Source organism: Bombus huntii, chromosome 17 (assembly GCF_024542735.1).
Source record: "Bombus huntii isolate Logan2020A chromosome 17, iyBomHunt1.1, whole genome shotgun sequence".
Classification (NCBI taxonomy): domain Eukaryota; kingdom Metazoa; phylum Arthropoda; class Insecta; order Hymenoptera; family Apidae; genus Bombus; species Bombus huntii.
In genome coordinates this window covers 307,211-331,901 of record NC_066254.1, presented here as the reverse complement: position 1 = coordinate 331,901, position 24,691 = coordinate 307,211, and the positions used below count along the sequence as shown (strand labels likewise).

General features: G+C 37.5%; 3 protein-coding genes across 6 annotated transcripts in view; 1 reads left to right on the top strand and 2 right to left on the bottom strand.

Moving 5' to 3' along the window:
• The window catches only part of LOC126874985 (phospholipase B1, membrane-associated-like), a 60,096-nt gene extending 59,761 nt beyond the window's left edge, over positions 1-335 (top strand). For 3 of the 4 annotated variants that reach the window (XM_050637582.1, XM_050637583.1, XM_050637580.1), the window contains exon 7: positions 47-335. In XM_050637582.1, coding sequence (XP_050493539.1) covers positions 47-192 — 146 coding nt within the window. In that variant the 3' untranslated portion in view covers positions 193-335. Of the gene's footprint in view, positions 1-25 lie in introns of all 4 variants that reach the window. The other variant, XM_050637584.1, reaches the window with a different exon arrangement.
• The window catches only part of LOC126874980 (putative fatty acyl-CoA reductase CG5065), a 672,215-nt gene that overhangs the window by 580,034 nt on the left and 67,490 nt on the right, over positions 1-24,691 (bottom strand). The window lies entirely within an intron of this gene.
• LOC126875125 (phospholipase B1, membrane-associated-like) lies at positions 12,576-17,172 on the bottom strand. The gene is made up of 7 exons (XM_050637849.1): positions 17,043-17,172; positions 15,622-15,684; positions 15,100-15,311; positions 14,786-14,962; positions 14,028-14,326; positions 12,890-13,068; positions 12,576-12,809 (listed from the first exon to the last, which is right to left on the bottom strand). Exons 1-7 carry the CDS (start codon positions 17,170-17,172, stop codon positions 12,667-12,669), a joined length of 1,203 nt encoding a protein of 400 aa, XP_050493806.1. The 3' UTR covers positions 12,576-12,666.

The window sequence follows — 24,691 nt, the reverse complement described above, 5'->3', positions numbered from 1 at the left end:
TCATGAGTGTTACGTTGATAATCAGAAATGTTTTGTGTTTCCCAAGATGCGAATAATCTGTGGAACGATTTGTTGGAACCAGTTGGTAACAAGAGTAGGTTTCTCACTTCGTTATTTGAAAAATTTCTGTGTCCTACTTCGGAAAGACCGTTCTTGATGACGTATGAAAATTCACAGAACAATGAAACTTAAGGATGGTTAGAGAAGTTTAGAACAGTTTCTGTAAGTGGAAGATGTATTATAATCTTCGTATTTGTCTATTTAAAAATGACAAAAATTATAATCAGCAAATGTTCCAATATAAGAACCAATGTTGGAGCAATAATAATATTTAATTTTTACTGTGGTACTTCACTCATTATCATATTGTTCTTATAATTTAAGTTCTTTGTGAATAAAGGTAATAACGAAAATAGGTAATACGCTGACCAATGGAACATTTTCTCAGTCCTCGTCGGACGTACAAATTCAACATGAAATTCGGCTTTTTCGAAAATGTTGCGCTTTTCCTATCTTTTTGCTTTAGTTACTTAGTTACTTATTTCTTCTTTTGCTTATGTTTAAAGTATATACATATATAGTATATCATTGATATGTTCTTGTTGAGAATTGTGGATCTTTGAGGCCGAAATAATGTTATAGGAACACTAAATTTATATTGAGGATTAATATTAAAACAATGATATATTTATTTCATGGACGATTCCTTATATATTTATCGATACACATTTGCACGCGTCTCAGCACTTTCTTCTATACCCGACTGTAAACCGACTCTTCGACGACCCTTAACCGACCCTTCGACGGATCTTAACCGAACGAGGAGTTTACATTCATCTGTTTTCGAGACGCTTCGGACACACATACTTCCACACACTGATATTCGCATACAAGTATCTCTACTACGCACTTAACCTAGTCCAGCACAGAAAATTATACATGTCTCAACAGTTCTGAACGTGAATCGTGCATGAATCCAGAAATGAAAGAAGAAAGGAGATCTCCAGTGGAGAAAAAGAATCTACTTTTCATATTCACATAATCGTCATTAAATCATAATTTGTATTTTACAATTTGTCCAGCTGGACAATCGGTAAATTTTTCTAGCTAGTGTAACATGACCGAATGTCAGATATTACCGAGATTTGGATGGGTGATCGCCTGGGAACTCCATGTGGCGTTGGCGAAGCGCGCTGGGCTCGCCGCGCCCCCCGGTGAGATTCGGGCTTTGGAGCTGGCAGCTCAGCGCCTCGGGGCCGCCAAGCAGTCTGGTAGGGGAACCGGTCACGGTTGCTCCGGCGAGGAGGCGCAATGTGACATGGCCACATACCGCTCCATCAGTGGCTGTATTAGGCGCTCGGGGGGGGGGGGGGGGCTGTTGTGTCGCTCGCACCGGTTCCCGGGCCTCTCTCGATCGCAGCCGGGACGGTCATCGTGGAGGTTTTAGTCGGTTGGAGTCCGACACTACCACGCCGCTTTCCCCAGAAGCGGCCTGGCGTCCGTGCGAATTTCCTCCGCGTAAATATATATGTCGGAGATGAAAGAACACCGGAGCCTTTGGAATTTTGGATAATCCCGCAACCTTGTAACCTAGAGTCTACTATAGCTGTAATTGAACAATTGTAGTTATTCAATCCGATTGTAATTGTTCGAGAGTTGTGATAATGAGCTTGGGCTCGAGGCGACAGTCAGTCGCCGAACGTAGCCGCGGTCACGGGATGAACGCTTTGTCTAACAAAGGTATGGAGTAATTCTATAACTCTCCTTAAAAGAAATATTCGTGGCGACACGCGACAGTAAACATTCCAACGATTTCTGTCCCGTGGCTCGCCACACGCAGACCCTATTCTTCGGGTATGAAGGTTACCAGATACCGACAGATACCGTATCCACAGTACATGATCAACTAGCCCGAGAGCCGTTATAAATATTAAGATTTAGTTATCTAAAGTCTCTCAAACAGACAAACAGTCTTTGTCCCAACTACGGGAAGATAGGGCAGATCTATTTTTCAACGAACGACGCTTCCCGCTAGCAACCTTCCCTGAAGGACGGCTAGCATCTTTTTCTAACCACCGATATGGAGATTGACCAATTAGCAGCAACGTCAATTTCCTCCACTTTCTGAACGAAGGCTATCTTCGATGAATCCGATGATCTCGTGTCCTTAGACACACCCTAGCATAGTTTTCCTCTGTGGCATCATCAGGACGGAAAGTCATTCTCTCTTACGATCTCATGGACGAAAAGAGTGACGCCTTACGATCAATGAATATTACACGTTTTATTAACAAAGAGTCCGACTTAAATTTTGTGAGCACGTACATCTATCATCACGTTGACCGCGGATTCGTTATCGAACCTAAGGCCATTGTCACTAGTGTCGCGAGCGCCTAATCGCCGTGGTTGATTGTCAAGTCTGTGGTATCCATACTTGTGTTAATAAACCGTACCTTTGTTATACAATAACGATGGCTAATTCCAATGGAGATTCATTAAACACATACAACCCTATCCACAACGTCACCCCGACATATATAACATAACCTCTGTCTTTTTACAAACAAACTATGGTATGAGAATGATACACACAACACGTATTGTACGCACTACACACACTACATACCCGAATCACTCGCGTTGGAACTAAATAAAACATTTTTTAAATAACAAAGAATACAATAATAAAGGAAAGAAGTTCAAGGAACTAAAAATAAAGAAGCCTAAAAATACGTACAGCGAAATAACTTAAATCTATACTACAATTACGATTAACTTCAATTTTACGTTTATACAGTCCTCTTAACCCCTTCCCGTACTTTAGCGAGTCAGACTCGCGATGAAGATTTTGGCCCAAACATGAATATCGCGAGTCTGACTAGATACTTGGGTCAAACGTAAACATAACAAGCCGGGCTCGCGGATTGTTTTTTGCCCCTTACGATCGTGACTGAATGTTAGTTCCTGTTTACGAGCATCAGTCTGGTCTGTTTCGTCGAGCTAAATGGCACGGGAAGGGGTTAACGTCTCTCTTCGACGATGTCGAAATAAATTTGCCCTTCAAAAACTGTTCTATCCTCTTTCTAAAAGAAAGAGGTTGGGCTCTGCCCAAATTTTTAAAGTCACTAAAACATGTTACATAACAAGGTAATAGTGGAGAGTTCTTGCAGAAAGAAAATGTACAATATTCTTGGCCAACCCGTTTACTTCTTTTGTATGATTTTTTCGAAATTGGCCAGGAATGGACACGTTAATTGAGGTGTTTCTTTGGGTATGTCTATTGAAAAAACGTATAGGCTGCTCACCAGATGTGTTTCAAAATGGTTAGAACTGCCTTCCAAGGATAGTATCATCTCGGCAACAAAAGCGAAAATTTTAAAAGAGCTATTTAATGCCATACATATAATTTTTCAATTGACATTTATTATTACCCGTTACTGCATAAAACGATACCTTAATTAATTCTTCGAGTATAAGTTTAAATCATTTTTTTGCAGTTTTTTCCGTGTTTCCTGATTTCTTATTTCATGTGCATGTGTGTGGATATTGTAATATTTAGTGATCAGTAGATTGTATGGAAATCGTTTCTGATTTATGCAAAACAGCGTACGGCTGTTTGAATACTTAATTCATATGTAGTTTTTTCTGTGAACATTGCTATTTTCATTACGATTTTCTTGTCAGCAGTGTGCACACTCGAGGTACGTGTGCGATTTCCCAACGTGTGTGAATTTTCTACAAATATTGTCTATATGTGCTTTTGTTTATTAATTATTTATCGAGACAAAGAATTAAAGGAGACACTAATCCTCTCTATTCGAAAATAAAGCGGTTTACGATATGCTGCTATGGATTTTAATGAGTAAGCATAATCGATGATTTTTCTTAAAAAACTTTACGCAGGATGATCATCGTGTACCCCGCTGCTTAAGCTGACCTACTTTCGTTCGTGTAAGGAGATTTACTCGCGCACAGTGATATTTCGGCCGATTTTTAATTGTCAATAATTCAAAAATAAATCCGAAAACGCAATTTTTTCCTTTTTGATTTCCGTCTTATTTTACCTTCAAGAATCAGCCTTTATGTTGTTTTACATTGAACATCCTGTATATACTATAAACAAAAGATGGTCGGGCAACAAATAACAGCGCGTACGCTGTCGCGGATGCACAATTGTATATAATTATATACATTATACATTGGTAGAATTCATTGGACTGGCGTCGATAATTTTTTCCGAATATCTCAGAAACTATAGCCGTCTAACAGTTACATGTACAGGAAATGGTTGTTTAGAGTCGTATTCCCGATAATGTGTTCAAAAGTCATCGAAATCATAGAGGATGTAGCTATTCTACAGTTCCACGTTATTCGTTTCAGGAAAAGGCGGAAGAATTTCTCGAAATGCTATTTCACGGATATGAAAATGATTTTTTAAATCATTTTGTTACGACGTATGTATGACAAGAAAAGTAATTTAAGAGGACGGGACAATGACAGTGATTTTGAATAAAATAACATATTGTTGACGTTAGAGCGAGCGTGTATTTGTAATTAGGTTTGTGATTATTAAATAAGAATGGGAGGACTATGCTTCATTTTCAGACCACCGCGACGTAAGGTGGCCGATTATGCGCAAGTAGAAACTAACGTCGAGTGAATGCATTGATTATTTGCAATATGATTCGTGAGTATGTCGACGCCTTTTCCTGTTATTTTTTTCTGCTATTCGTACGACGTAATAGAGTGATTAAATAAAATACCGCTTCTGCCCGCCTTTCGCCCTCTTGCTGCTCGCTTTCCATCAGCTTAACATTTTCCACACTCTACCAGCGCATTCAATGCTGCGCTCGCTCAGATTTTGTCATTCATAAAATTTATTTAAAAATTGCGAAACAGAGCAACACATCCCGTAATATTTAATACATATTTATGTTGTACAGGGTGTACAGAGAGTAAAGTGTAAAGAGAATCTATCGTATAGTAATTTTACACTTTCGGATCGGTGAAGATTTGTAAAAAATAATTTGTTCAAAAACGATCTTGACCATGAAGTTCGAGGTCTAACATTTTTATTGCTATGTACTCCGTTCGTCACGAGGAACAAGGGTCTCAAAAGAATCATGGGTCGCAAATGACCCCTTCTCTGAGGAACAAATGTTAAAGTGCATATTGACATTTACTTTTATTAAGAAAAATATCCTACTATCGATGAAGCAGCAGAAAATTGTAGGTATATCAGAATACAGAGATAACGGAAGGCTTTTACATGAGAGAAAAGGTTAACCAACGCTACGATTTACAGTGAATACGTGAATTTGGTGAGCAAGAACTTAATATTACGACGTTTAAATCCGTATCAGAGGTAAATCGGCTGTGCATTCCTAAAGAAGAAGAGATTAATTGTCGCCTTTGCCCATGCATATTTGCCAATGTGTTTATATATAGTACGTTGTTCAATCGGTATCGGTATCGGTTGTTGATCGGTATCAACAGGACGCCGACAGGTCGAGGCATCAACGCGGCGCAACACCTCCCGGGCGATCCGCTGGTACCAACCGCCAACACTAGAGGGCTACGACGACAACGAGTCTGTCTGTCTAACTCGCTAGCGGTCGAATATACGAGCGATTGATACAAATACCGCACCTAGCGAGACTCCCTCTACGGCTAAGGCAGGGACTACCGGGCATAGCCTTACTGACGAATCCACCGGTAGTCCCGGGACGAAACGCACAACTCCCTTTTCATCCGCCACAGAATTATGTGTCAGCAGCAATGACATGCGCATTATATTTGCGATTTTTATGTTTACGACTTCGTAGAAAATTTAAAGCAGTACAAAGTTAAAGCAAATGCGTAAACTCTATCTATTTCTTACACCATTGTTCACGATTCATGTCATAGTCGACCAGTTCGTCAAGTTTTGAATGAAACGCTTGTATTATTGCGAACAGAATGCAGACCCGCTCCTCATGGAGCTTCCCGTTCTCCATATTCGACACCACTGGACTTTGCTGACAATAAAATAAAAATAGCATGTAATTTATGAAATATAAAAAAATAATGCTTGTTAGTTTCAATAAATTCTCGAACAATAGCAATAATGGTTACTACTATCGTAGATTTATGTGTTAATGTCGGCCGTCGTAATGAAAGAAAATAAAATTGAGAATATAAATAGATTAACTAATGGGGAAACCATATATATATATGTACAATACATGGTACCATTCGTGACAAAAAGTGCAAGTTTTGTTTGTCATATGCATTGATGGCATAATTTTTCAAACAGTCGTGACATGTAATTTCTTCAAACAATTTTGAAATTTCTTATTAACTGTAGTACTTTTCCTATATGTTAACATTTTTATTAACAAATTTTTGTCTATTTTTAATTGTTTCGTGGTAGCCTTTTTGGGCTAGAACTTTATAAACTTTTTAAACTTGATTTACCGCAACTAAAAAAAAATGCGTGTTTAATTATTTCGCGCTGTTCTTCAAGTCTCGAGTTTTATTAAAATCAGTCTTCCCACTCCCGACCTTTTTCTGCTAGTAAAGTTTCCTTTTGATTCCATTATGTTTTGCAAATATCGTGACATTGAATTTATTTAATTGATGAGTACACCACTAGATATATTTTTCCATTTTTTAAAGGAAACCTGTAAATAATTATACTATATTATATTATGATATGTACATTGTATCCTATGAAGCGCTAACTGTACGAATATATGTATATTACACATATATTTTTATCATTAGCTAGATTCTTATTAATATTTTCAGAACAGGAATATGTAACAGGAATTTTTTCTTAAATTACTTTGGAGACTTGTAAGAATATATAAACATTATTCATTTGCAAAAAATTTCTTACTAAACGATATTCTACCATAATTTTAATTTTTGTTACAGTTAGTCACTGTATGAATATCTTTTACACTGACTGTGTGGTATTTCTTTTCAATACCACCACAATAAATCGTTCGTATGAGATGCAATTAGCAATTCAAACATTTTCACCTTCATCTTAATCAGTAAAAACTTATACGTAATGAAAATATCATTAAAATGTAAATGTAGAAGCAATCTATGATAAAAAGTCAACTGCTGTCAATCTATCATGCTTTTAGATGATTCAAAGGTATTTTTACTTTGGTTTTGGAAGTAAAAATGTTAATCGTATCATTAATGCAAGACATTATTCCGTTTCAGTAAGAGGGTGATGTTATTAGAAGTATGTGTATCTTGACGTGTTTCACGCCGAAATTCATTAAAGCCCTGTGACACACGTGTCGATATCTACTATCGTGAAGCCGCATTGTTGTTCGATCTTCGGTAAAGAACACAGAGTGGAAATAGCAACAAGTAACATGCGATCGCAGATTCCTTGACATTGTATATTTAATTGTATCTTCTATTAATTGTCAATTATCATTATCAATACGATATATATCAAAAATATCATCGGATCATTAATTACTACAATAATTTAAATGAAGTTACTGAATTCTCGAACATTTATTTTCTTTCCCGTTAAATTAAATTTCCCGTTGATTATATCTGCACCACAACTTGTTACATTTTTAATCACGCAAGAAATTTCATTTGTGGTAGTAGGCTGATTTTAATAGATGATAATCCTTCTTCTGCTATTACGATAGGCGATACTGTCACGTAATTTTTGGGTTGGTTGGTGAAAATAAAATATAGTTGAGTCGTAACACAACTATTAACTTGGTTTTAATCAACCTTTATTATGAATTCAGCAATCACAATGTAACACGCACTGAATTAACATAAATCACAATTCACTCCAACCACGTTATGTCAGACTTAGTTACAACGATACATTAAGTACGCGACTTATAAGAGTAGAGACCGACATAGATATGTTGACTATTCTAAGGATACAGAATAAGTGAAGTTTTACTGACGATACTGTGTCTGAGGAAAGCTAGGGGTGGGGGTATCTAAGGACAAGGGACGGAATTTACGACAGGAAATACTCGCTTGGTCCGAACGACCTTAACTATAAAAATGCCAAGTGCCCCTGGTAGGCACTTAAGACTATTGAGGGTGCGCGCCAGGGATATGCAGGTATCTGGGTGCCATCCTGTCCGTGGTGTATGGCCTGGTCTCTGATATGAATTGACGTTACAATACCGTCGCAGGTGTATGACAATTGTTTGTTATATTTTCGTCGCAATCATCACTTGTCGACATCAAGAGTATTGGCCACCGCCCTTCCTTCAGATTAATGCCTTCCACAGAATTTACAGGGATGAAAAATAAACAAACAGATATTACAGGAAAGTAGACACAAAAGAAAACAGATAACAACCAATGAAGAGAAACACAAGACAGCTAATTGTTCCACAATACACTGGGTGGATATCGGCTACAAAGACATGCGCGCGGTTCAGTGTCCGGGTGCAGAGCCTATTTAAAAATAACTTATGCTAATTAAAATGCCGAATGTATGCGATTAAAAATATATTAAGCTGGGTTTACGTCACGCGCACTAAAGATAGTACTTGTTTCACCGTTTCGCGAATTCTAAAATACTCAGAACAATAGCAAACGCGCCATGGTACGTTAGAAACGAGGACATTCGGAAAGACCTGGGAATACCAACGGTCAAGAAGGAGATTAACAGAAATGCAAGAAGGTACGGAGAAAGAATAGCAACGCACCCCAATCGGCTGGCAGCGGAAACGATCGGCGCAACAAACATAAAAAGAAGACTAAAAAGGAAACACCCAACAGATCTCACAAAGGACGTAACCTAGCATACAAACACTCACCACACTAAAGAAATAAATCAATCAAATTCGAAAATGGTATCCCACTGGGGGTAGCCATCCACATGTTATATTATTATACCACTAAGCTATAATATTTTACCAAATGTCCTACTGGACAAATTGTAAAATGTAAATAAATAAATTTAAAAAAAAAAGCCGTTACGTGAAGTGACGCGTTCGCGGTAGAACGCGCCAACGAGAGACGTAAATTCTCGTTACCATACGATAATCGACGCCACAAATTAGTCGATTCCCTATTTCGATTATGATAATAAGGCTGGTTGAATGATTATAACACTGAGTTATTTATTTCCAACAACTTTAATGACTTGAGCTTTTACGCGTGGCGCGTGTAGAGTTTTCTCAGCGCAGTGTTAATAGCAAGTGAGATGTGTTCAGATCTCAGAGTTACTAGCAAGTGCCGTTCGGAAACGGCGATGTCGGGGAGTAAAACTATTGATGGGTGTGTCTAGAACACGAAACAAGCGGATTCGTTGACAGCAATTTTCGTTAAGAAAGTGAGGGCAACGGACATCGCTGCTAATTGGATGAGGAAACAACTGGTGGGTAAGGATGGGCGCTGGCCGCTCCCTACCAAAGGTACTCACGAGTGGCATTATACACGAGAAGAATTCGCTGTTCCGCGTTTTCCCGGAATAAACAACTCTAAGGAACGTTTCGATTTGAAAGATTCTTGAGGGATTTAAGGGACTTGATTGTAAAAAATGCTAAAATTTATAACGGTTCTCAGGATTATTGCAGATCCGAATAAGGATGTTAGACATCTGGTGATCATCTTGACCGATGGATGGCGTGGGGTTTATGTGGAGGGTCACGGGACGTAACAGTATATAACTGTAGATTCGCAAGTATGCAGCGACTTTGCGATTGTAAGTGCGCGAGCCGACACCGTCTCACCAAATTTATATCTATTACAATATATGTAATTTTGTGCGTTACTCTGCATCGACTACGCAGTAGTGATGCACTTATGTGTTTGTGAGTATGTGCGTGCGCAGCGTCTCGTAGAAGAAAAGAATGTCACTGTTTCGTATACATGCTGTAAAAGTGAGACTAGAAGAGTGCTGAAACACGTGTAATGGGTATCTATGAACATCTTGTAAATCACACAGTAAATAAATACAAAACTATTTTATTATCATCCCTACATGTAATTAAAATGTTACTGCATATTTATTTCGGCGATTACGATCCACAATTCTCAACAATACTGCTGCCCGCTCTTCATCTCATTGAAAAATCTAGATTTTTGAAGATACAGCGGTTGAAACCATCTCAGTGTTCGAATTTGAAAATGCCAATGGCGGATTCGATATGGAAAATAATTACCGATCGTCGTTGATTGCCTTGACAATTCGGGTTCGGATTATTGCTAAGCCTTTGGACGATCGAACACTGAGAAAACCAGCGGGGAGACACAACTAGATTCATCGATACTTTGGGAACATTTATTGACTACTGATGATATGAAAACGAACGCGATGCGACAGCTTACGATTATTTGAGCAAAAACAATTATTGCCTCGAATTTTACAATCTTTTTCTTATATTTCTATAATTTTTTATATTTTATATTATAATTTTTATAATTGTCGTATAATTTTACAACTAGAAGAATTAAATATGATATTGGCAATAGCACACATTTTTTTCATAGCTGTATCTGCAAACACACTGAATAGTACTTTTTCACTGTCCCAAAAATCTTTTGACGAACTCTGACTAAGCTAACCAGCTTGTTGCATACGGTTGAAGCACCCTCTAGCGCGCTGCTGTCACAAAATTCTGCGTGCTTTCTTGTAAAATAGTTAAAATAGTTATAACAAATTATATGTAGAAACTGCTCAACACTTATCGGAAAAGATTCGCACACATGATATACAATTAAACGCATGCAGTGGCAAATACATGGGAAGACAGCACCTTCCGTATTATATCGCAATAAGTGAAAATTAATTAATTAAAATCCTGTCTCTCTAGTTTGTGTTATCCACATAAATGCCAGCTACGTACTTGTATAAATTTTCTGATGTACTGTTCTTAACCTGAATCAGATCTGATAATTATTTTTGTATTTGCTTTGGTGTAAATACATATCTTAATAAAATATATAAATTTTTATTTTCTGATACGTTTGTGCTTTCGTCAATTAGACGAAGAACTTAAGGACGAAGGAATCGTTTTTAACGATTTTTATTACAGTAGAAACGTTCCATCTTGTTAAAGTCATATGTTTGACACACTATACCGGTGTGTGATAATGGCATTTGTGTCATTTCAATATAATGGTCGAACAAAGTGAAGCTCCTACGGTGTTCCTCAATATATAAACAAAACGCCAATTTTGGCTTCTTAATATTTTTATGAAAAATCCAGATTGATTGGATTGTGTAAGCTAGTTACACGCGTGTCCTTCCTAGATGTTAAAGCATAGCCATTTGACTCTACTACTTCTTTCATTTTATTAATATAATTTGTCTTCTAGATAACCTATTATTTTCTACTAGTACACGAAGTACTCTCGCCTGGCGGTAGAAAACTGAAAAATAGTAGTAGAAAGTAAAATGTTTTGAAATTTTATTCGAAATAAGCAATAAAGTAAGCAATAAACTAAATGAAGTATTTGTGGAAGAACAATTACTGTTGTTGTTTCACTTCGTGTTTTTATAAAGGATTAGTAACAATTTTTCTTAATACATCCAACCACAACTGAAAAAGTGATGATGACGTTTTAAAGTAAAGTAGCCTAATCCATGGTAGAACAGTAATTAAATTAGAGAAACTCGAATTTTCTTTTAACTTTTGTTCGTCCCTTTGCGTGATAATAAATAATAATATTAGCAGAAGTAATAATAATAATTGGAAACATAAATTTATATAGCATAAACTATTTTACACATAGTTGTTGTATTTGAAAATACTATTAGAATAGTTGTACGAACTTTTTCATTTGCGATATTATTTTCAACAATACAAAATGGAATAGTATGGTTTGTATTATTTATAATTATTAATAATATGTATTATTAATAATATGGCTAACTCCCGAGGAAATTTATTTTTCTGTAAATCTGAACAATTTTTACTACGCTGAATAATAATTTCGTAACTAATTTTTTACTTTATCGTGATAGTAATGAAGAGGAACGAAACAAACAAGCAACGATGACAGAATAGAAAACGGAAGACAAATAAATAACTGAAAATACCATTGAATATCTCTCAAGCATTCCCAGTCATTTATCGTTCGAAAATTAAAAATTCGTCGACTCTACACTCCTTTCTTGTTGAGAAACGTTAAGTTGGTATGATCGCTAGTTCCTACGAGCTAAGTTGGTACGACTTCTAACAACGCTCTTTTGTCTTAGGAGTCGACCACGTGTTAATTATCTAAGTGTATCCGTTGTGTTCAGACGGTTGTATATGGTGGTGAAATATAGAAACCCATAATTGAATCTGTGTGAATCAATTAAATATCAATCAAACCTATATTTCGTAACATCTCTTTCTCAAACCATGAAATCATATATGAATGTACTTAGCATAGACGTCTCATAAAAGCGCTGATAAAGATTAGTGTGAGATATAAAGTAAAAAAGGCAGCTGTGATTACAAATGTGAAATACATAAAGTTCGGGATGAGATCATATGCAATAACAGAGATATCTGAACAGATATACTTTATCAAATTAAGAAATAATTATTAGTTATAATTAAGTATATGATATATTAACAAAATTGGATTGTGGATAAAAAGGGCACTTTGATTCTACTATACTAAATTTTAATGCCCACAATTTTAATCTTGAAATCAAATCACAGACGCGTCTTCAATTTAGAAAAACTTGTGCGAGTTTTCACGTGTCATCAAGAATGGTCTTTCCGATGTAGGACACAAAAATCTTTCATATAATGGGGTCCAAACAGAAGATTTGTTGCCAACTGGTTCTAACAAATTGTTCCACAGATTATTTGCCACTTGATATACATGAAACAATTTTCACTTGATTATTAATGTAAAAGTCATGGTATTACACAAGCTTCTCCATTATACTTACATATTGCGTTAGATTTTTGGCTTAGGTGAAAGCAATCAACAGAAAGATACGATAAATCGGCGAATCCATCCTTGGCAAGTGGTATCTTCGCGTGTTTAAGTGTTGGTAAAATTACAACAGTGAAGTCATTTCTATGAAATTCTGGATAATTGGCGATTTCTTCTTCCAATTCTTGCCACCTAAAAAAATTTGAGCAAGATTGTATCTGCATATTCCTCATATGCATCATAGGATCGATGTCGATATCTAAAACCTATCAGAGAAATATATCGACGTTCATTTATTCGAGTCATCTAAGCTGTTGACATTCACAACATCTCAGTCTTGAACTTTGTACAAAATAATCAAACTTGTTATACACACACATGTGTATTGTTCAGATAAAATTAGTTTTTCACGTATAATTTAGGTCTAGCAAGGGAAAATATCAAAAACGAGGAACTGATTCGAATAACCATAAGGTGATAGGGCAGTGTTATTTGAGTCAACCAACAAGTATAAAAACTGAAGAAATACAACAAAATAACAACAAGTATAAAAACTGAAGAAATACAACAAAATAACTTTCAGAAATAAGTAATGCACACAGACTGTCAAATTACAAATGAGAATATTATCATTAAGAAAACCTTCCTCTAATGACTAGATGAGGTTCTCCTAAATACACGATATGTTTCACTGTATATCATGCCACTAATAACGAGTCAAATAGTTTATTTCGAAATGTAGATCGCTGAAAAATTCTTCGTGTTCGAATTTTGCGAAATTTAAGATAAATTTAACTTTTATCTTCATAAAATTTAACTAATATCGTAAGTACAAAGCTAAAATAATAAAAATATGTATGCACATTGATTTAATGTTCATCAAAATTAACCAATTTAAATTAAAGTAGAAAACTGAAAGCAACCAGAAGATAATTTTAACATAAGATTTTGCCATCGAATAAGTTTAATGCCAGTCAACTTGTGTCATTTTGTAATAACTTTTTGCAATAAAATTGATTACAATTATCTAATAATAATATTGTAAATGTTGCAATATGAAATAAATATTGTGTAACATAAAATCTTGACAGGCGACTCGTTTAAGCGTGAGATATCCAAAAACCTTTGACAATTCTCTGAATTATACGAACCTCTCCATTATTTTAAAATACTCCTGTCTTTGATTTCTGAATTGCAAAGCGAACAAACATGAACATTCAATGGTAGTGGTTATATAGCATTTCAAAGACTTTCTTCCTTGACATGTAGCAACGAGTTCCTTTAAGTGAGGCATTATATGAATAGTGACAAAAGTCCTGGTTAAATTATCTCTTAATATCGTAAGAGTATTAATTAAATCAGTTTTGTGATTATCCAAAACAGACCACGGAGAAGGAAGTTCACATATATTGCTACAAAAATCATTGTGCCCGAAGAATAAGGAGATCAACTATAAAACATAGAAACAGGGACTTTATTATTTGAACAATGAAATAAAAAATTAAACTAACTGAAAAAAACTTTCTGCCCAATTTGATATTTGCTCTAAACACTTTTGATTTTCACTGGTAACTCGGAAATCCCCTAACATAAAACAAATATCCTTAACTTTTAAAATTATTTCAATAAAACTTAAATGAAATACTTATCTGTTTCTTTATTCCACAACGAATATATGAAAACTATGTATAATTTTCATATATCTATAAAAATATTTCGACACATTTTCAGCCATAATAAACATAGTAGTTTCTACCACAACACTACTAGCAATAATGTTGCTAATATTATGGATTTGAAAGAAATCACAAGCAGGCGAAGTAATTGTGAAATTCAGTGTTAATATATATTACAGAATGCTAATATTAATTTCATGTTATTATCTCATTATTTTACCTAAAATACGAACCTTCCAATATCTCTTTATATCTATCCTCGGATCATTTCTCATTTTATTGACTAGATGTTTGGCCATAAATGGCATATCTCTGGATATTGCAGCGATCTCAGCGACATTTAACTGCGAAGCTGATTGAGTAGTCAGAGAATCTCCAAGTGCATAGCCCAATAATTTGGGGTTAAATTCCTAATTATAAAAAGAGCCGACTATGAAAGCGCTATTCTCTTTTATGATTAATAAATCATACAAAGTAATAAATATATTAATGATTATATAATTTATGTACGTGATCAATTTTTGAATAAAGAATTTGAGTAACGTACTTTAAAAATATTGGGAAGCGTCAAGTATGTTCGCCAAGTTCCTTCGCCACCAATGCTAGCTGACGCACCTCTATTTTCGACGAGCATCTCCAATAAATTAGTTGCAAAAATTCCACTACCGGCTGTCAAAGAATCGCCCATCGCGGCAATAACATCTATGTCACCTGGTCTCAAACGATGAACCGACTCGGGAACATTGGAAGACCTGCCACCTAAAAGGGTTATTATAAGGATTTAGGATACTCAGTTTCTGAAATTGTACCGACCGATAGCAACAAATCCTACCAATTATACCAAGCTACGATAATGAATCTATTTATTTAAATGTAATGACAACTTAAAAATATGGCGATAATGGTTTAATTAATTTAAATTTCCAAGGCAAAATACGTCTAACTGTAATTTAAATTAAACAATGATTTTAGAAAAGTAAATACGAAAAAGTAATATCTAAGGATGATTTCGATTTTTCATAATAATGGATAAAAAATTTTCAACAATAATAAATAAAATGTTAACTACCTGTAACGTTGCAAGGAAATGGAACGTCCGATGGAACTGGTCTCACATCGTGATTATTTGCTCCTAGAAAATACGTTTCATTAGGTTATACGATTTAGTCATTACGATCTGGATGAAGTTCATTTTGTGATTTCACTTATACGAACATGGAATCAAATCTATTTTCAGTAATGCAAAAATCACGAGAACTCCTATTTGGCTACTAATATAATTTCGTCTAGAACTAGGAAACTATCTGTAAATTCAGTTTCTTATAAATTGAGTTATGTCGCGAACAATTTGATCGGTACATGGATTACTTTCCATACAAATTGCTTTTTGAAAGAGTCACCCAAAAGGAAACATATTACACATGACTTTATTTACAATAGTGATAAAAGTACATCGTTTCATTTGGAATCAATGATTTTGAAACTTTGGACATCATATTCTTTGGAAAATTTCTTTTATTTAATATCCATATTATATGATAAATATAACGTGATTTTCAATATCTGGATTAATATCCATCTTTCCTAGTAGATATTGTAAAAAGAATAATATTAATTCCAAGATTAAAACAGCGAAGGGTAAGATATTGCCATAAACGTAACAGTGTGTTAATTACTTATGAGTCCTATAACACTTTTCCCACTAAATGGCGCGATGTTGTTCAATATATTAAACTGCGTTGAATTACATTTTATTTGTGACTTAAACCACCTATAAATGTCTCTTTTTTAGTACCGTCAATGCTTCAGAGCGAAAGTATCTTCAATGTTAGAAAAATATTTTTCCACCTTCTACATCACTTTCCTATTTTATAGTTTCAGAGCATCTCTCGTTTCATTTCGACAATTAGTATCGTACTTTTTCCCTTAGATGGCATTATGCACAAAGTAATCGACGCATACGATATTGGATGCCATTGATATCGGATGATTCATGTACAATATACACCGAGAAAAATTTCAAAGAACATCACAAGTGCCAAATAAATGGAAATGAATAATGAATGAACCTATAGTATTTTAGAGTATGGTGTTTAAAGGTATTGTAAAGCATTAAAAATAAATTTATTACATATGACGATCAAATCTTCATAATCGATAACGGAGTATTAATAAATAAGTAATTTACACTTTTACCACTGCATCCTTAAACAATATTGAAACATTTAATTTTCTCGCGCTAAGAAATTTCTGGTAACATCAAGTATCATCGATCGTTTTCCGTGGTGCAACTCGGCCCTAAACGGGATATAAACTTTCTGCACATTGTATATCTGTATAACAAGTATTGTGTACACTTTTTCTAAAATAACGCATTTTTTCTTTTGCGCCGTTTTAAAAATACATTGGTTGAGAATTACACATCATTCCTTTTTATATATCGTAGGAAATGGTCACTATACACAATAATCACATTAAGTAAACACATACCGATACTTTGGAGAAGCCAGTTACGAAATTGCCGATAATAGTGTAAATTTATTGGCGAGTCTAAAATCGTCTTTTGAGGCGCCGTCAGCACGCATAGTTGTAACAAAAGATACAAACGAAACTTGTCCATTGCACGTCTTGTTCGACCAATTAACGAAATGAGATACTCACGAAAACTCGTACTTTTTATTCTGCTATAACCTTGTAACAATACCAAATGGATTCAAGGTGGTATACTTTCATTTCTTTAATGTGCTAGCCGGTCTTGACGATGAGGTGTAATAATCGCTATGAAGGTTGTCTCGACTGTGGTATATTTCAGAGAAATTGTACACAATTATAAGATCGTTATCGAAAGTGAAGCAGGATTTAGACAAGATCTGCCAATATATCTCATACCCTTGTCGATAAAGTATAAGACAATTCGATGAAACATTTAAAGTTCCGGCATGATGAACGATTATTTATACGTGTTTTCGTCATTAATATAACATACATAATCACTTAAGTACTCTAGATGTCCGATGTCGAGCCACGAAAATAAAACACTTGAAATTCTGCACTTTTTCGCAGATTTAGTGCCGTGGTACAAGATGTAACATCATATATGTCGGAGATAAGAGGACACCGGTGCCTTCCCTCTGAAACCTCGGGAAAATCCATAAAAACATTGTAATTAAAATCTACAGTTGTAATTAAACGATTTGCCATCATTCCACCCAATTCAGTTCGCTGTGGAGTGCCGAAGCGTGCAGACGTGTCTCTAGTGCCCAGTGTAGTCCGAAAACAACACGTGTCGCCCAACCGTCGAAAGTGAACACAGCCAAGTGTTTCCTATCCTTTAGGGAGAAGAAAATTCCACGCACCTAACCCCAACCCGAATACTAGCCTCATAGCCTCACGACTAGTTATTCATTTTGAATTAACTAGCTCGATGATGGCCCAGCAATCGCGACCAGGCTCTCCGGAGCAGACTCGCAACTACCCCGCGCTACTTCCCCCGTGGCAGAAGTGTAGCAGAACTCTCCGCACCAATGACGCTAATATTACAAAGAAACGGAAAATAGAAACATCAGAACCATACACGATCGACACCCGGAACGAACAATTAACGATACAAATAAACACCCACAACAGGTTCGCCGTACTGCAATCCACTAACGACGCCATGGAAATCGCAGACCCGCCGCCAAACCAACAATCACACAGAATCCCCCCTCCCCCACCAATATTTGTGGATAACGTCATCGACATACAAACAATGATCAAGTCCTTAGAGAGAGATATCTCCAAGGACAACTACAAGCTGAAGATCAACAACAACAAAGTAAAAATTCTGCCGACAACCCCCGACGCATACAGAAAAATCACCAAACTACTTAAGACATTGAAAGCCAACTTTCACACGTACCAACTCAAACAAGAAAGACCTTTCCGAGTGGTCCTACGCAACATCCACCACTCAGCAGACATAGACGAACTCAAATACGAACTCTCAAAACTCGGCCACGAAGTCATCAACGTAAGTAATATAAGGCATAGAGTCTCGAAAGACCCGCTATCCTTATTTTTCATAGATATAAAACAAAAGCCTAACAATAAGGAAATCTACAATATCAGTCGCCTAATGAACGCAATAGTAAAATTCGAACCACCGCTTGTGAAAAAAGAAATAGTACAATGCAAAAGGTGCCAAAAGTACGGTCATACGCAGAAATACTGCAACCATACTTTCCGCTGCGTTAAATGTGCAGGCACTCACTCCACTGACCAGTGCGCCAAATCACCGGAAACCCATAAAACTCTATACACAAACAGGTACCCTAAACTCAGAGCAAAAGGGGTAACCAACCAAACACCCAGTCCTACCAAATTCATCTCCACCTCAATCTCCTATGCCCAAGCAGTACAAGACATCCAAAATAACCCGAAGAGCCAAAGGAATCTTCCCCAAAACAGTGTCCCCAACTCACCTAACACAGACAACTCCTCTAGGCTTGAAAAGCTAATAGAGAAACAATCAGAGCAAATAAATAAAGCTATCGCTAGTAACACTCATCATGGATAAATTAATACGCCCCGACGCAAAATAAAACCAAGGCGCATAGCTCTTTGGAACGCCAACGATCTAGCGCATCACAAACTTGAACTAGAACCTAAAACACCAGCAAATCGACGTAATGCTCGTATCGGAAATCCACTTCACCGACAAAAACTACCTGAAAATAAATGGTTACAAATTCTACCATACCCAACACCCCAACGGAAAGGCCCACGGTGGCACCGGAATAATAATCAAAGCAAGTATTAAGCACTACGAACTTCCATCATTCCAGAAAGACTACCTCCAAGCAACAAACGTAGCAATAGAAGACTGTCATGGCTCAATCACCACCTCAGCAGTATACTGCCCTCCCAGACACTCCATCGCCAAAGAAGACTTTGATAACTTCCTGGACACCCTGGGCAATAGATTCATAGTTGGAGGAGACTATAACGCCAAGCACATCCAATGGGGCAGCAGACTGGTTACAGCAAGAGGCAAAAACCTCTTAAACAGCATAATAAACAACAACCTCAACTACCTCACCACATACGAACCCACATACTGGCCCACTGACACCAACAAAATACCCGACGTTCTCGACTTCTTCGTAACTAAAAATATCTCATCAAGACACGTCCAAATCAACTCCTCGGCTGATCTCTCCTCTGATCATTCCCCCCTGATAGCAACAGTCAGTTCAACAATCATCGAGAATACACCTAATGGCTCCATTCACAACCAATACACCAACTGGCAGCTCTTTAGAGAAGTCTTTACACACTCAACTTCAGCCTTAACTCCACTAAAAACAAAGGAAGAAATCGAAGCAGCCACGGAATACTTAAACGCGAGTATAATAAACGCAATCCGCCTCTCCACACCGTCTATCAGCAAACAAGAATATCCCCAATACATACTAAAAAAAATAGCAGAAAAACGTAGACTAAGAAGAGTATGGCAGACCCATAAAACACCGGATGACAAACGCAAGCTAAACAACGCAACTAGAAAGCTATCGAAAACCTTAAAAAATTATAAAAACGACTGTTTCCAAAAATGCCTCGCCAGTTTATCCCCCACAGCCGACACCAACTACTCACTATGGTAGGTCTCCAGGAAACTCACACGCCCCCAACAAATAATCCCACCAATCCGCCGTCCGCAAGGTGGATGGATGCGAAGCCCTATAGAAAAAGCCAACCTGTTTGCTAAATACTTGTCTAAAGTATTCAAAACCCATTCCCCCAAAGCTGCCGCGGACGTTACTGAATACTTGCACACCCCCATCCAAATGTCCTATTTAACCCTTCACTTCTGCAGAGACTACAGAAACAATCAGTTGCCTAAACCTCAAGAATGCAGCAGGACACGACCTAATAGGCAATAAAGCAATCAAGGAACTTCCCATAAAAGGCATCGCACTCATGACATCGGTTTTTAATGCTATCCTTCGCCTTGAACACTATCCTAAGGCCTGGAAAATCTCATTGATTACCCTCATCCCAAAACCCGGTAAACCGATATACGATACCAGCTCCTATCGCCCAATCAGTCTTTTACCTACTCTGTCTAAACTATTCGAGAAGATGCTCTCGAATCGACTCCTTCCACTTCTAGAGAACTTGAAAACACTCCCAGATCACCAATTCGGCTTCCGAAAACAACATTCAACAGTAGAGCAAATCCACCGCATAACCCATACGATCAGCCAGACACTCGAAAAGAAAAAATATTGCTCAGCGGTTTTCCTAGACATCCAACAGGCATTCGACAAAGTATGGCATGAAGGGCTACTATAAAAAAAAAAGATGCTATACTATACTATACTATATGCTATACTATAAGAAAAAAAGGGCTACTATAAATTAAAAAGATCCTACCTCACCCCTACTACTCCATCCTAAAATCCTACCTAACCAATAGACAATTCATGGTTAAATGCCTAGACGCCACTTCCGCAACATTCCCAATAGAATCCGGCATACCCCAAGGTAGTGTCCTCGGACCCCTACTGTACTTCATCTACACTGCCGACCTACCTATATCAAACGAGATAACAATAGCGACATTTGCAGACGACACAGCGCTATTAGCTACCCAGGCAGACCCGGTAATAGCCTCATCCACTCTCCAGCGAAGTCTCGACTCCGTGGAAAAGTGGTCTCAAAAATGGGGCTTCAAAATTAACGAAAAGAAATCCTCACATGTAACCTTCACGCTCCGAAAACAAACCTGCCCCCAGGTCACCATCAACAATGCAACAGTTCCTAGCAGGGACTCAGCCCGATACATGGGCATGACCCTGGACAGGAGACTAACGTGGAAAAAACACATCTCAGATAAAACGAAGCAACTAAAGGACAAACTAAAGAAATTCTATTAGCTCACGGGCCGGCGCTCCAAATTAAACATACAGAATAAAATTACCCTCTACAAGACCGTAATAAAACCTGTCTGGACCTACGGAATCCAACTATGGGGAACAGCAAGTAACTCCAACATCGAAATACTTCAACGCTTCCAGTCGAAAACGCTAAGATCCTTAATAGACGCACCTTGGTATGTTACCAACGAAACAATCCATCGCGACCTCAAGATACCCACAGTCAAAGAGGAAACAGCAAAATATAGCGACAGATATAGCAAAAGAGTCAACAAACACCGAAACCCCCTAATCACTGGACTACTTGATACGACGGACCAGATTCGCAGGCTGAAGAGGCACTACCCGCTAGACCTAAACGCTAGATTCATTTAATTATCCAAATTAAGCATATGCACTTACTTATATTACTTATAAATTATACCTATCTATAATAAGTATTAACTTATTGTAAATAAACAGCCATGTCACTGCGCCACGCCAGAAAAATTACTGAAAATTCTCAACGCGAGAATTGATTGTAATTTCAACAAATAAATAAAAAAAAAAAAAAAAGAAAAACGTAGGTCCGATTACCTACACAAATATGGTATATGGCTTTTATTCATACCGATGAATTCTAATACTGTCAGAAGTTAATATTTATTTTATTACATTTATTATTTAACAAATATCTACATATCATTATTACAATTATATTTAATTACAATTACATTACAATTATTCATTCACCTACCATTTTTATAATTAGTTTGTTATTACTTCACGCTAGCGTTGCAGGTCGTCTCGCTCTGACTACATTGAAATAAGTAGTCTAAACCGAAACCCAATACCCAATATATTGACGACATTCGCTTTTGATTGAATCATAACAAACATATTGTAGTATCCTAAATATAATAATATTTAGTTTAGTGAGGTGTATGTGATATCCGTGATAATTATAAGCTGCTGGCTGTAAATGTCGCTGCTGGGGTACTAATTTTTTTCTTCTAATTTAGATGCGTGGAAGAAGAATAGAAAAACTACGGGTGCCGGGATTCAAACCCGGGTCCCGAAGAACGTTCGTAACCTAAGGCGCTGACCACTGCGCTACCGTCGTCCGGTAGAAGTTAGTGTCGAGTGGCGTTATTTGTTGTCGTGTGCCGCCACATTAGTTTATTAATAAGAAATGGATTAGACAGAAAACAATGGTTATTTAACATGAATTAATCGCGACAACGTATTATAATTAATTAACAACTCTCGTCAACACAGATTCAACTCTCTCTCAACAACGCTAACAACACTATCTCGACAACGCAATCCGCACTCTCTGGCATCTCAACTCATACTCCTGTTAATTCGTTTATGTTTCTTAGTAACCCTTTGTCTTTTGTCTGATATCTTTTGTTTAAGCCCCATCATGCACACGTTCAGCAACCGCTCGTTTACAATTCGCACGACAACCACCTAAGCCCCTCATCCACGATACTACACTCGGTCATACTTGACAAACACATCTGCCTTCAGATGTGCTCACCATTGCTACTTTCACTCGCGTCACTAACACCATCAATGTTCCACCACTTCATATGATCAGCCGCCGTGGAAGTCTTTTGCGGCCCTTCGTGTTCGTGGGCTCGTCGAACCACTTGAGTTTGCATCAACTTTGGCACGACCAACAGCGGTGTATCCCTCACTTCTCTATACAAAACTCTGTTCTTTAAAACATATCCATTGGCCTGATACTGTGCAATGTTGTCTCGAATCTGCCGCAGGTGGTCTTCTTGCAGCTGCGCGTTCCTCAACCGTGCGCCACAATCCCTCGCTTGCCCTCGTCTATCAGCATAACCGCGGGTAACGGATTTCGATCCAGTGCATCGACGTGCATCATGCTTTTACCGGGCCCATGCTCTATCTTGTAGTCGAACTCCTCTAAAAGAATTGCTCACCTCGCAAGACATACGCATAAATCCTTTTTCCGCATCGTTAATGCCTAACAGTCCGTAACGATTTTACATGAAATGCCGAGCAGGTAGACGCGGAATTTCGTCAACGCTTTCACGATAGCCAGAACTTCAAGCTCATAGCTGGTGTATTTCTCCTCAGCCGGCGAAGTCTATACAGTGTGAAAAACGTTGTCCTCGCTGTCGCGTTGCAATAAAATCGCACCGTATCCCACGCTACAAGCATCTGTATGCAACTGAGTCTCCGCTCCCACGCAATACAGCTTCAACAGCGGTTTCTCGCTTTGCGCTACTTTCAGCGTTCTTAACGCTTGTCGCTCGCGCGACTCGAATCCGAATGGGACATCTTTTCTTAATAAATCTGATAATGGTCTCGCAGTGACAGAATATCGGGGCACAAACTTTCTAAAATATCCCGTTAAGCCAAGGAAACTCTGCACATCTCTAGCGGACCGAGGCTCCGGAAAATTGGCGACGGCCCTGCTTTTGTATTCCGATGGTTGAATGTTACCGCCCTCGACAATATGGTCCAAATATTCTATTCTTGTTTGTAGAAATCGACACTTACTCCAGTTTACGAGTAGTCCGTGTTCGCTAGCGACATGCAACGCCGATCTTAGATTTTCTAGTCCACTCGAGAGGTCAGTCGACGGCACAATCAGATCGTCCATGTACGTCAGCACAACCCTCGTCGCGATCAATTCTTTGAAAACCACATTTATGAATTTATGAAAAACGGCCGGTGGATTACATAATCTAAACGGCAACTTAAGGAATTCATACTGGCCTGTGGGGACTACGAAAGCCGTATATCTTCTGCTACTCTCTCCAACAGGAACATGAAAGAATCCGTTCTAAGATCTAAAGTACTGAATACTGTCGAGCCCTGCAATAAACCAAAGTGGTCTTCGATCAAGGGCAGCGGATATCTCTGTCTTTCACTACCTTTCGATTTAGCTGTCTATAATTGACACAAATTCTAGTCGAACCGTCTTTCTTTTTGACCAACATAATAGGACTGGCATAATCAGAATGTGACTGGCGTACTATTCCGTCTTCCAGCCACATTTTGATCTGTTTGTCAACTTCGACCTTGTCTTGTGGAGATAGTCTCCGCGGCCTTTCGTAAACTGGCAGATCGTCCTGCAATATTATGTTCATCTCGATTCCTACTTCGCGCGTTTTCTGTGACCTATAACTTAAAAATCAAATTGTCTACTGCCTGCGTATGTTGCATGTTCTTGACATGGAACAAATCTATCTCGCGTGC

Coding starts and splice junctions, on each gene's coding strand:
- LOC126875125 (XM_050637849.1), bottom strand. CDS start 17,172: ATGGACAAGTTTCGTTTGTATCTTTTGTTACAACTATGCGTGCTGACG. Junction 15,685..17,042: donor CTGGCTTCTCCAAAGTATCG/GTATGTGTTTAC, acceptor CGTATTTTCTAG/GAGCAAATAATCACGATGTG. Junction 15,312..15,621: donor ATTTCCTTGCAACGTTACAG/GTAGTTAACATT, acceptor TAACCCTTTTAG/GTGGCAGGTCTTCCAATGTT.